The sequence below is a fragment of the Kryptolebias marmoratus genome, linkage group LG16 (genome assembly GCF_001649575.2).
Source record: "Kryptolebias marmoratus isolate JLee-2015 linkage group LG16, ASM164957v2, whole genome shotgun sequence".
Lineage (NCBI taxonomy): Eukaryota > Metazoa > Chordata > Actinopteri > Cyprinodontiformes > Rivulidae > Kryptolebias > Kryptolebias marmoratus.
Genome location: NC_051445.1, coordinates 3,306,372 through 3,320,292, shown reverse-complemented (window position 1 = coordinate 3,320,292; position 13,921 = coordinate 3,306,372). Strand labels below are relative to the sequence as shown.

The window sequence follows — 13,921 nt, the reverse complement described above, 5'->3', positions numbered from 1 at the left end:
ACTGGCTTTAACTCTGTTAATTTTACAGATATTTAGCTAAAGTTCGGTGTGGTAGTAGCTGAATCATTTACAATACATAATACAATATATTTGCCTAAAACTTTGGCATTAATTGTTAGAGTCAGTGCTGTTTGTCTGTTAGTAAAATATCCCATGAACCACTCAGGGGATTTTAATAAAACTCTCAGAAAGTAATCATTGGATGCACATGTACGGCTGATTAATTCGACATGATCACTGCAGGTAATCAGCACTGGCAAACACAAAAATGAGTCATGTTTACTGTTATTGAGCTCGAGTTTAATGTGGTAGTAGCTAAGAATCACCCTCAACACGTCCTCTGAGCACTCACAGATCGTATGTATTCTCACAATATCACATTTAATTGGATATAACATCATTTAGGTTTGACCAAAATGGCTGTAACTCTATTTTTTCTCTTCATAAGATAATCTTAGTTTAAAACTCTGTCATAAAAGGTGGCGGGTGATATGCAAACCTTCAAGAAATGCTAAGTCTTTAAGTCTTTAGTTTTCTTATTAGTTTTAATCACTTGGAAGTTGGTTCTGTTGGTTGTATCATCTCCGTGGTCTGAATCATTTTCTCCTTTAGGAGGCTTGTGTTACGTTTGTTTCTTTGTTTATTTTGCTTTGATTAATGTTTTATTTTTCTGTTTTTCTGCCTGGTTGTTTTAGTGCTGCTTCCTGTTCCCTTGTATACATCATGTTCCCAATTAGCTCGACGGTTTTGGGCTTTTACCACATTCTCCTTTGTAACTTTCTCCTTTTTTTTTGAGTGTCTGCTTCATTAATTCCACTCATGGATGTTCTGCCTCCGTGTTTTGGTTCTGCTTACCTTCTTTTTTCTGCCTCCTGAACCTGCATTTGGGTCTTTTTCACTGCAGCGCTTGAAAAACTATTTAACCCAATGAGGCTTTGCCGTGTAACAGACTGCAGATCTTCTTTATTTCTTTCTGTGGATTTTAAAGATGACAAACAGCAAACTTGTCGCTGTTTCTGATTTGGCAAAGCGGATGTAAAATCGTGGTACTTTGAAAGGCGAGCAGTAAGTCATCCACTCTGCACAGCTGACTCTTTTTGACACGTTACCATCTGTGTGGTTCAGTTGTTCTGCTCATGTGTCATGAGTGTGTTCCTCCTTAATCTTGAGGGTTTAACACTGAGAAAGAGTTTGCCTTTCGATGATCTAGACCAGCAGTGTCCAATCCTGGTCCTGGAGGGCCACCATCCTGCATGTTTTCCTTGTTTCTCTGCTCCAACACACCTGATTCAGAGGTTAAATCACCTCTTCATGTTCTACAGAAGCCTGTTAATCACCCATTGATTTAAATCAGGTGTGTTGGAGCAGAGGAACAAGGAAAACCTGCAGGATAGAGGCCCTCCAGGACCAGGGTTGGACACCCCTGGTCTAGACCCACCTACAAGTGTTCAATATACGACTGATGCTTGGCGTCCTCAGCCAGCAGAAATCCGGACTAACAGAGGAACTGTGGAGGTCGTTTTGACCTTTTCTTTGGGTCTCCCCACAGGCCTGAAGCTCATCAAAAGCAACTCGACCCCTCTGAAGACGCCTGCCCTGCCCAGACCTCTGGACAAGGTGCAGCTCAAGGACATCGTGTGTTATCTGTCGCTGCTGGAGGGCGGCCGACCCGAGGACAAGCTCGAGTGTGAGTACCATCCTGTTCACCATGCAGCCAGTAACAAAGCAAGCAGGAAACAACTTCTTCAGACAACAACAGATGTATGGATGACAGAGGTTTAACCCCGGGAACCTAAACCGTGAGGCACAAACAGGCAGAAGAAGTGTTGCTGCTTGAGTTACAGCTCAGTGAGGGGAAAGCTATTTTTAGAAGGATGCAAATAAAAAATTAATCATTTTTCTTTTATGTCTGTTTTGATAGTAAAGCAGTCAACTGATGCAAAAGGTTTCTTGTGCTTGAACGTATTCTGTAATGCTCTACAGAAAACAATCCTACTGAGCTTCCTTTAAGTACTCATTTACACCTGCTGCTAAAGGGGGAAATGGTTCGATAATCCTTTTGTCCTGTTTATGTGTGCACTGTGCGTGCATTTTTGTGTTTTTTCAGACCATCAGCGAAATATCTCATGAACCCCTGAACATATTTTAATGAAACTTTCAAAAAGTTATTGGTTTGACATCTACAACTGATTACATTTTTAGAGTCAGTTCGAGTCAAGATGGCCGCCACAGCAAAGCAATCTTAGCCAACATCAAAAATGGCTCCAACTCAGTCAGTTTTCCAGATGTTGACCTAAAACTTCTTGTGGCAGCAGCTAAGGTTGATCTGCAGCTTATACTCTGAACTCTGTGTGTAAAACTTTGCCACTAACTTTTGGAATCAACTTTATTGAATTTATTCAATTTTACTGGATTTTAATGAAACTTACCAAACTTAATAAATAAATGTATATTTATAACCTATTAACTTTTACAGGCAGCCCAGCTAAAGATAGCCGCCACAACCAACACCTTAGGAAACACAAAGCTGGCTGCACCCCAGCCAGTTTTACGGATATTTATCCAAGATTTGGTGTGGTAGTAGCTGAGAGTCATCCCCGACACATACTCCAAGGGCTGACAGATTGCACAAGATCTTTGTGTGAAACTTTGGCATGCAAGATGGCGTGCAATACGTTTTTCTCGTTTTGTTGGACCATGCGTTTTCAAAGTGGAATTCAGTCAAAAAAAAAAAAAATCAGCTTTGTTTTCAGGATCTGTTTCTTCTTTATCTGTGCAGCTCCTGATAAGTTTAAGAGACTGTTTGATGCCTCAGTCTGGCATTTTATTGACACATCTCCTAGTTTTTCACATCAAGTATTCTGTATATGTGCAGTGGAGTCTTTATTCTGTTTTACTATAATTGCCATTTGTTTAAATTATTGAGTAAGGGGGTGGTTAAGGACATGGAAAACTAAATAATTCACAGATTCCTTCTGCATGTGCGTTTCTGAACACATCATGGAATTAACTGCAAGTAATATCTTATTAAGCAGTCTCTGCCCCGCCCCCACGCTTCTGTTCATCCAAACTCCATGATGTTATCGTGGCGAAGGGGTCCCTCTGCTGGTCTGCTGCTGACTGCTCACCTGCAGCTGCTGTTACATCATAAAATTCCTTTTTATAGGTTTTATCAGAGTCAGAAATGCAGGACACACATATTCACAGGAAAACAAGTTTTTTTTTAAATTAATTAACCCTGAAAGAGTTAAACAAACAGCACTTGAGATACATTTTCTTTTCTAGTAGTGATTGGATTCGCTTTACTTTACCATTAGAGCTGACTTAACCTGAAGTTTGTGCAAAGAACTTAATATATTAAAACTATACTTTAGGAATTACCAACAGCCAAAGAAATGAAAACTGCCTAAAAAACGAATTAGATTTGAGTCAATTCAAAACTCTTTGGTTTGCAGTAATAAACCTTTAATCACTTTATGCCTCCTGCTGTTCTTTTATTCAAAACAAATTCATACTTTTTTGAACCCAAACTTACTAAACAGGGAGTTTGAGTTTCTGAAATAACATTAGTTGGTGCTAATAACAGTCGGCACCATCTCAAGTTGTAATTATCTAATAAGGCAGATTTTGGGTTGTTCTTTTAAACCCAACTTTTCAACAGATTTGTTATTTTAACCCAGTTTTGGGGTAGAAAACACAACCCAGTGTGCTGGGTCAAACATACCCAACCCTGTGCCGGCTGGGGTTACAAACTGGATTGTTTTTAACCCAGTTTTTACTGTGTAGGTTGTGTAAATCTGTTAAAAGTGTTTGTTTTAGTCTCATCTGTTTCCTGCTTAGTGTCTGCTTAAAATGGGCTTCACCATCCAGGGGTATTTAGGTGTTTAGGAGATATATTTGCGTCCCTCCTATCAATTTGCACAGCAGTCAGCACTTCTTTATTTGAACTTTACAGCGTTTTGTGGCGTCTTTGGGTCACCACAGTCACCTCCTAACACACGCTGGCTTCCCTTTCCATTAAAAAGCCCCACCCCTTCAGGAAACTGGCAATTAGCTCCTCATTGCTGGCCTGACGATGTGCCATTTTACGTCAGCACCTCATGATGTGAGCATCCACCCTGGGTTGTGCCCGGGGGGGGGGGGTCAGAGCTCCTCTGAAATTAGACATCTGTATGGAAATGATCTGTGTCCAGATGATGTTGTAACATCAGAACGCAGCAGTCATGTGCTGTAGGACCTTTCTGTTTCCATGGTGACTCTTCTGACTTGTAATAAGGGAGCACTTAAATGCTAACAGCTGGTGACTTTGTGTGTGTGTGTGTGTGTGTGTGTGTGTGTGTCCCATTCTCAGGCAGTGGAGCACACGGTGACATTCACGATGAAGAGTGCTGCTGTGTCTCCTGCTGAAGCTGTTTTGACTTTTTAAAATATCCCTCCCAAAGGTTGAAAGTTAGAGAGAGAAGATCACCGCTGCCAAAGATTTACAACTTTTTATTATTTTTGTCTCCACAGTCATGTTTCGCCTTTACGACACAGATGGAAATGGGTCTCTGGACAGCTCGGTAAATGTTTTTTCTCCCTTTGTCATTTCTTTAAAAAAAAAAAGTGTAATGGTTGTTAACGGTTAATCTAAATTCAATATGAAAGTCAAAAATTTGCTCTTTTCACAAAAAAATCAGAATCATGAATTCGATTCAAAATCAGATTTAAATCCAATTACAGTTTATGCCTATTAAATGATAAAAGCCAACTGATTAAACTGTCCAACTATAAGGAAGCCATCAGATTGTCTCTTTAAGTCTGACCGACTCCTCCGCACTCAATCATGGTGTCACATGACCTTTCTTTTAAGCACGAAATAACCAGTTAAAGCTAAACATATTTATATATTTTATCACACAGCAACAAGGTAAGAACTACATGAATCAGCAAAGGTTAACACCTGATCCAAGGTGTGTTAATTATTTTACCAGCTTCAGCGTCCCGACTTCAAACTTGTGCTGGAACCAGCTGTCAGAGAAGCTTGGTTCCGCTCCGGCTCAGAGGTGTAGCTCCAAAACTAAAAGCCAGAACAGAATATCAGAAATTCTTCATGAGTATATTCCTTTAACATGCATGTTTTTGGTCTCTGGGAGGAAACTGGAGTACCCAGAGAGAAAACTGTAAACTCCACCCAGGAAGGTCCCACGATGGGATTCGATCCTGCAGGCGGCTTTACCAACTGCTCCTAACTTTAGTTTTATAATATATTTATTTAAAATTTATAATATATTCATGCATATAACCTCCTGGGACCCTGCATCCAACCTGCATTAGTTTTAGACCAGTTCCTTATTCAGAAGGACTAGATGTTAAGGTTTATCTTTGTTTTTACACTCATCAGGTCCCAATCAGCCCAAAAAACTAAGCAAAGTTAAAAATGCATACCCTGCTAAAGTTTGGGTCTTAGGAGGTTAATGTTATTGTCTTGTAAATATGCTGTTTCTAATACTTGTTGTGCTGAAAGGTGTGTGTTTGTACAAAAGTAACAAAACCTTTGAGCCAGGCTCGCTTGATTAAAATACATTTTTTCCATCATGAGTTTGCAGATAAAGCAGCAACAGGAGAAACCTTTTCCAAAGCATCCTGCCTCACCTGAACCTCTTTGCTTTAGAGAAAGACAAAGCTGTGACTTTATACCTCCAATTCCTAGGCATGTTGGCCTGTTTTCTCTTATATATACCGACAGAAGATGCTGAGACGGTCTATAAAGTCAGTTTGGGCTTCTGTGAAAGAGAAAGAAAACACAGCCTGCTTTTTAAACAAACTCATCAATCTTATCCAGTCATTTGGATTCTATTATCTGACTAGAACAGATCTGTTTTTATTTGTTTTTCTACCTGGAGATCTAAGGCTATTTAGAAACTATTTATTATTGCAGCCCTGAAAGCTCTGGACATAAAGCAGTCCAACACATGAGACCAGGAAATAAAATGAGCGAAGGAAATAAGAAGAGGGTTCTGTTCGATGTTGACCTCTTTATGAATGAAAAGCACTTGTTTTCTGCGTGTAGCTATAATTACACTGTATATGAAAGGGTGGAGGTTTGAAATTAAATGTTGAAACAATGTGGAGGGTAAAGTAATGTACCTAAAGTCATCTCTTACCTGTTACTGACAGAGGGACGAAGATAAGAATGAGCAGTGGGTGCTCAGCTTTTACCCTGACCAGATTCAAATTTTACATTAGAATAAAACATCAAACAATAAAACATCTTTTTTTTTCTAAATGTCATCATGATAATTCAGACTGTCAGCAGATAAAAATGTCACTGCTCTCTGCCCCTAAAAAGCAACCATTGTAATTAAACCATCAGCCCGGGAGCTCTTCCCACGCCGTCTTTGTTTTCCACCGTTCAGCTCTTCGGCACGCATTCCCAACCTGCTATTACTGGCTGTTTATCCGTCTGCTCATTCTGTGCAGTAAGGTAAATACAGTGTTTGTGTGCCTGGTAATGACTGTCTGTGGTTTCACTGCAGGAGCTGGAGCAAATTATCTCCCAGATGATGCGCGTGGCGGAGTACCTGGAGTGGGACGTAACCGAACTCAAACCAGTAAGATTTCATCTGGATACCCGGAGACAGATCTCAGAAATAAGATCAACTCAAAACTAATATCATGAAGAAAAAGTTAGAGACTTGTTTCCTGATTTCTCTTGTTTTAAAGACAATCCTAAAAATATTTCACAGCAAGCTGAAATTCAGCACTAAATGATGACATTGATTCCAAGTCTGAAAAGCTCTGTTCCTGGATTGTAGATCCTTCAGGAAATGATGCAGGAGATTGACTATGACCACGATGGGACAGTAACACTGGATGAGTGGATACAGGGAGGCCTGACCACCATCCCCCTGCTGGTTCTGTTGGGCCTGGAGACGGTGAGTCCAAAAAGAGGTGAACTCTGAAAACCATTTCTGAATATTTCATGAAGTGCCAATAAATCAGCCTTTTCTATCCTCTAGCCCTCCAAACATAACAATAAAAACAGCCTCTGTGAGCACAAACCGGTAGTTTTAGCTTTTTTACCTGCTGCTTAGCAACCCATCGCAACACCTAAACATCTGCTACAGTTTAAAATAAATGCACGAGTGTTTCAACACGTTGCTCACCAGCCGAAACTTCTCTCACTTTCTGCAAATGTAATGAACGTCTCCCCTTTGCTCCTTATTTATCCTCGTTTAAGATCAATCCTGCAACATGATAATGGTAATGGGTGTAAATGTGCTGCAGTGCATTTACATCTTATCTCTAATGACTTTTAGTCACGGTAATATATTGTAATTTATAGCATCAAAGCCCCTTGAGAACACACATACTTTTTCTTTCTGAATCAGATTTTTGTAAAAATGTTAGTGTTGTTATTAGGTAAATCAATTTCTTAGTCATTAGTGAACATTACAAATGTTATGCCAACTTTGACCTACTTTTAGTGTCTTGACATAAAGAATTTAAAAAACATCAAAAGGTTCATTTGTTGTCCACTAGGTGGCAGCATTCGACTGGAAGTCCCTCATGTAGCTTTTTTGGATGAATGAATATTAGTACAAAAAAAAGTAACCTTTTTTTTCAGAACTCAACTTTAAACTCCATATAAGAAAGGAAAATACTTTGATAGTCACATGATTTACTAATGAAGCACCACTAGAATAAAAAATTAAATAAAATGAAGCAGTTAATCCATCGCCGGATCGTCTGATCTCTTCTTTCTTTCCCTGCAGAATGTAAAAGATGACGGGCAGCACGTGTGGCGCCTGAAGCACTTCAACAAACCAGCTTACTGTAACTTGTGTCTCAACATGCTGATTGGACTCGGGAAGCAGGGACTCTGCTGCTCATGTGAGTACATTTTATACAGGATCTGAATTAGATCCATACCAGCAGTTTTTAAATCTTAATCTAAAATCAACTCGAGTGCAACCAGCAAGCCAAATGACTGCATGCACACTACTGCAGCCACACTTACAAATATACAATTATATATATTTTCTGTTCCTTGTGTTCTCTTTTGTTTCTTGTTGGAAATCTGAATCCTTTTTTCCTCCTTCCCAGTCTGCAAGTACACGGTCCATGAGCGCTGCGTGGGCCGCGCTCCACTTTCATGCATCAAAACTTACGTGAAGTCCAAGAAAAACACAGAGGTGAGTCCGACTGAAGCCTTTAAAAGCTGCCACACATAGACGAGAGCTTCTCTTCTTCTAATGCAGGGGTCTGCAACCGCTGGCTCTGGGGCCACATGTTGCTCCTTGGTTCATCTGCCGCGGCTCTTTGTGGCTTTGACCAAAAAAATAACATGAATATTTAGATTTAGAGCGATAGGAAATTATATTTGTAGCAGTTTTCCAGTTTTCTGCAATATGTGAATACAATTTGTGTAACAGATTGATCCCATTAAGGACAAAAGAACAAATCAATGAGTAGTTTGTTAGCCAGTTCATCACTTCCAGCCACACAGTGTGGTCTTTCTCTAATAACGACTCACAAAAGCCTCCATAATTCAGTGGTATAATTTTTCTAAAAGGGGCAAACACTAAATGTTTTTGCCTTCCTTATAAGAGTTTGGTCTTTTCCTTTGTCCTAAAATGTAAAAATATTGATAAATGTCAGTTTATTTGTAGTATTCATACAAAACTTAATATAGAGTTGTGCTATTCCAATTTTTTATATTAATTTCAATCTTTAAGTAGGGTTTGTGGCTCGGGAGAAATTTTGTTTAGCGGGAAATGTGACAAAAAAAATCTCTTTTGGTTGCAAAGGGTGCAGACTTTTGCTCTAATGGAACTGAATTAACTCAGACTGCCACTAAGCCTTGCTAATTACCAGGATAAGCCCAGTTTGCAGACAGCATCATTCGTCGGGCCTCTTTTCTTCCTTTTTGTTTCCTTTCCTTTCTGCTTTCTTTAATTGTTGTGTCACTTGCGCCTTTGTATACATCTTGTTTTTCTGCACCACGTTTCTTTTTCTCACTGCTTTTCCTCCCAGTATGCCGTCTCTCCTCCTCTCTGCAGGTAATGCATCATTTCTGGGTGGAAGGGAACTGCCCCACCAAGTGTGACAAGTGTCACAAAACCATTAAGTGTTACCAGGGCCTGACTGGGCTCCACTGTGTGTGGTGTCAAATCACGGTAAGTTTCCCCCCGCAGAGAGGCAGCCACCTTCTCATTATATTCCCACTGCTTCTTGTTGTTTAGGGTTTCGTTTTTGCACCTCTGATACCTCACAAGTCATCGCGCCAATTTACACTCAGAAAACACTTGTTTGCAGTTGCAGATAATAGAAAATAAAACAGAGGCAATGACATGTGCATTGCAAATAACTTCTGAAAATATCCCTGATATGTTTATTTTTTTATCGCCACTACTTGGTTGTTAATAATAACTGCCACCTCCTCCAGCTCCATAACAAGTGTGCCTCCCATATGAAACCTGAGTGTGATTGTGGACCCCTGAAGGATCACATCCTGCCCCCCAACTCCATCTGCCCCATTGTCCTGGTAAGACTTCACTCTTCGCTGGTCAGCAGCCCCAAAGCCTGCGTGAACATGACCTTATTTCGTACCTGAGGACTCAATCATCAGCCTGTGTTCTCCTACTGAGCTCTGAAATGGCAGCAATTTATTTTTCAGAAGTTTATTTCCAAAATTGTACAAGGTCTGTTTCAAAAGGAAAAGGTGTGCTCACCTAAGGCCGATCTTTAAAACACATAAGATCAGCTTCTTTAATTTTGATTTGAAAGTTTATCAAATATGAGTAAAAACAATAATGTTGAAAGTATCTAACATTTATTAACACAATATATATAGTTTGTTGTAATTTCTACTTTTAAAAATGAACATTTCTTTCAAATTCCTTTTAAACAACTAAAGAAATGAGTAGTAGTTCTGGAAAAAAATTGGTATTTGTAATAATATTGCTGCCAAGAAAAAAAAAAAGGAATTGCAAACATACAAAATATGCACTGATTAGGTTGTATTACCAATTTATTGATTTTAACTTTAAAATGGTCTCAAAAATCAACTATCATGTTGGATTATCACCACCACTTTGTTTAAGTTCTGCATAAAAAGAAACCCCGAGTCAAACGTCCATCGCTTTCCCTTTGACTTCAGGAACGGCAGTCGACTCTGAGGAAAGACTCGCGGTCGAGCCAGTCGAGTCGAGGAAAGATGCAGAGAGCCAACTCGGTCACGGTCGACGGCCAGGGACTGCAGGTTAATCTCAAATCTGATTCTTTCTGAGCTTTAAACTCTTCAGTCAACATGTCAGATAAAAAAAATAACCCAATATGTCTGTGACGCTCACTTAAACTTCATTTATTTGATAATGTTGCATGGATGCTTAGATTTCTCCAGAGATTTCAGAATTTAATCCAACATCTCTTGATTTATAAATTAACTTTGCACTTTTATATACCTAACCTTAAGCCTTTTAAAGGTGGAGCTTGTTTCAGAATTTAATGCTCAGATTGATGGCGTCTTGGTGTTTTTCTTTTGTTTGTCTGTTTTAACTTTTGGTTGTCTCACTGATACACACAGTCCCATCTCAGGAGAGTCCTGATTTGAGCAAACATGCAGGATAAAAATATAGTTGCAGACAAATACAGTCAGTGCAGAAATTTTATTTGTAGCTTGCTGCCTTTGCACCAAGTTCAAAGTGTTAGAATCAAATCTTTGTTTCACCAAACCTGCTTTATTGTTACGATGGAGGTATGATGGGACTCTGTCAGTCCTGCTGGTAATCAGAGTCGTCCAGCAGAGCCCAGTTCAGCCTGATCCTCTCTAATATCAGCCTGTCAGCGTGCTGCCGATGGAAACCTGCTGCCGTCCGCGGCGACTGCTCGTCTGCTCGTAACTGAGAGAGAAATATGATGAATCATATCACAGGCACATCCGTCTATGCCTCTCGCTGGCTAACCAGCGTAATAATCAAGATTATTATTTATAATTACAGGAAGTAATGGATCACTCCGGAGTGGACAGGGAGCTCATTAATTCACCCTCGGCCTGCTGGGATAGCGGACAGGGGGAGTTAAGTGCTTCATCTGTGTCAGGGAGAGAACTGGGCGAGTTGTTGCCGACTAACTGCAGGCAGGACGATTCAAACGGAGCCGCTGGATCTGAGCTCCTGCATGAGGTGCAACTCAAGTTTGGCCTGCGGCACCTCAGACTCGACCTGTTACACTTTCACTGCAGCTCAGACAAACTGGAAAATCCGCACTGTGTCATTACAGACATAGAAGCAGGGACAAATAAGTTTTACAAATGGACGGTGAGTTATCAGGATGAACGTATTGATTGATTTTCAGCTAGATTAGTCTTATTGTGCTATGGTTTCTGACACCTGAAGAAAGTCCTGCATTTAACAGCATTTATCTCCACAACGTCTCATAAAAACTTAAAAGATGTCAAATTCTGGAATGAAAACTGGAGGAAAATTCTAATGAATAACAATGTACTTGTTACTTTAATCAACACTGAAAATAAACTACGTAAATAAAAATACTAGGTCAACAGTAACATTAAAAATGCAATTAATGATGTCACTCGAAATATTACGAAAACTCAAATACTGTAGCTTATTTTCAGGAAATCCCACAAAGTATCATGTAGCTGCAGATTTAATAAAAGTTGCATTTCTCGAAGGAAGTCGTATCACTCGCCGCCTTGCACTCCAACGTTTTAAAAAGAGATCTTCTATAATCTTTTGGCACTTGGAGTATTTGTTGGGAATGACTCTCAGCTACTACTGCACCAGATTTTAGCTAAATATCTGTGAAACTTAGAAACATTTTTTGTGTTTGTGCAGATCAATCATCCTGATTTAGGTTGACCCTCAGAGAGTTTCATTAAAATTTGTCCAATGGTTCGTAAGATAATATGGTAAAAGTCAGAAACATACAAACATTTAAAGACAAATACATGATTGTTTGCCTTTCATGGTGCCAGGAAACGACATTAACACTAGTTTTCAAGAGTAAAGTTGTTAGTCTGGGACACTAGAATAGACGTAGTGTCACGCTTGTGTATTATAATGTCTTGACAACACCTTGCAGACTTTCAGTAGATCTGATCAGTAGCTTGTAGCAGTCAGACAGAAGTAAATGTTATGTAAAATGAGGAGATCCCAGGCTCTCTAATCCCCCTTCATCCCAACAGTAACAAACTGTCCTTCTCCTCGGCTTCGGGTGGCTTCGGCACTATTAGCTGAGAGGGTTTAATGAAAGCAGCGACACGTTTTAATGGATTTTCTTACAGACTTTAGAAAAGCCAACATGGTGCCGTTCACGTTAAAATGCACGTTCAGTCCCCCTCTTAGACAGTAGGTGTCAGTGCAGAAAAATAATACAGAAGGAAAGGCAGCAGAAGAAGAGTTTACAGGAAGTATCCTGTTTAAACTTCCCTCCACATGATCGAGATTAAATTTTAACAGACAGTATTCATTTATTTTTTTGATACTTTGGTATTGTCAGTTTGTTTTTCTTTTGGGGAGGGTTATTGGATATTATTTTTTTCCTTGTTTCCTGTTTTTTTTCCTGTTGTTTTCCCATTCCATGTTTATCCTGACAGAGTTTTGTGTTTCCATAACCAATGTAGATAAAAAGAAGGTGAACTTACCGTTAAATTAGATTTTCTGTCTGAATGTGTCGTTATGTTGCCCCACTGCCCTGCCTGATCCTCGATGTCTGACTTCTTCTTTCATGTTTCACAGGAGATTCACTTATATAATTCCACCTAAATGTATTTTTCAGAGATTTTATTTTTGTCCAATTCTGCCGTATTTGTTTACCAACAGACTACAGCCGACCCAATGTAGGTCAGTCACGTGACTCAAGCTTCCACCTGGGTTTTAGCAGATTCATCTGTGCTTTGTTTACATTGAATGCCTACCTGCATTTCAGATTTTTATGTCAATATATATGGAAAACTTCTAGAGTAAACTCTTTCAAACTGCACTATTTGACTATTTGTACCTTCCAACATGTATATGTTGGAGTCTGTGGGAGGAAACTGGACTACCTGGAGAAATCCCACACATGAGCAGGAGAACATGTAAACTCCACCCAGAAAGGCCGTGAGGCAGACCTGTGACCCACTTGGTGTGAGGCAACAGTGCTAACCACTGCACCGCTGTTCCACGGTCCCATAACAGTCTAACAATATTAGACATCTCACAGTTTTAGATTCAGATATCTTAAAAACATTTAATTCAAACTAAAAGGGCTTGGAGTCACCCAAACTTTGCAGCATAAATGTGATCATCATTGTTCAGGTCTTCTTAACAATTATGTAAATGCAGAACACTACCAACCTATTTCTATAAATCTACTTCAGAAGTGACTCAGAAAATCAGGAGAAAAGTTTAGACTGAAAGAAAACGGAGCGCTCACTTGTTGCTCTGATCAGGTGACAGGAACGTTTCTAAAATGTCTGAGGAATATGGCTTGAAAGTGAATTCCTGTGAAGCATCCTGCCGTCTCCAAACACCAAGCGTTTGTTTTGACATCTTCCACACAGATCACAACAATAGAGGGCACTCATCCTCTGCTGGTGTTTGTCAATCCGAAGAGCGGGGGCAAGCAGGGGGAGAGGTAAGTACACAACCTGTCTCAACATGCTACAAGAGGCCTCTGAAGCCTCGCTCCTCAGCCACAGAGGGAAAGACAGCATGGCCTCTGGCTGACAACTGCTTTTGGCTTACTTAGTCAAATAAAACACAATAACATTTACTAAAAGTGCTGGCTGCCACACACAGCCCTCACTTAGACCCCACCCCCCCTTCTCGCTGCCATGTCCCTGCCCGGTCCCCCTCCTCTAAACCAGGACTAATTGGGTTATTACTAAAACATATTCATTCACTTCTTATTATGTCGACCCTCATTTGTTTAA

General features: G+C 39.9%; 1 protein-coding gene across 3 annotated transcripts in view; it reads left to right on the top strand.

The window, feature by feature from the left end:
* dgkb (diacylglycerol kinase, beta) overlaps positions 1 to 13,921 on the top strand; it is a 71,003-nt gene that overhangs the window by 16,331 nt on the left and 40,751 nt on the right. For 2 of the 3 annotated variants that reach the window (XM_017428592.3, XM_017428591.3), the window contains 11 exons: positions 1,550 to 1,687; positions 4,513 to 4,562; positions 6,519 to 6,593; positions 6,798 to 6,917; positions 7,758 to 7,875; positions 8,089 to 8,177; positions 9,045 to 9,161; positions 9,431 to 9,529; positions 10,145 to 10,246; positions 10,986 to 11,303; positions 13,550 to 13,623. In XM_017428592.3, coding sequence (XP_017284081.1) covers positions 1,550 to 1,687; positions 4,513 to 4,562; positions 6,519 to 6,593; positions 6,798 to 6,917; positions 7,758 to 7,875; positions 8,089 to 8,177; positions 9,045 to 9,161; positions 9,431 to 9,529; positions 10,145 to 10,246; positions 10,986 to 11,303; positions 13,550 to 13,623 — 1,300 coding nt within the window. The remainder of the gene's footprint in view (positions 1 to 1,549; positions 1,688 to 4,512; positions 4,563 to 6,518; positions 6,594 to 6,797; positions 6,918 to 7,757; positions 7,876 to 8,088; positions 8,178 to 9,044; positions 9,162 to 9,430; positions 9,530 to 10,144; positions 10,247 to 10,985; positions 11,304 to 13,549; positions 13,624 to 13,921) is intronic. The other variant, XM_017428593.3, reaches the window with a different exon arrangement.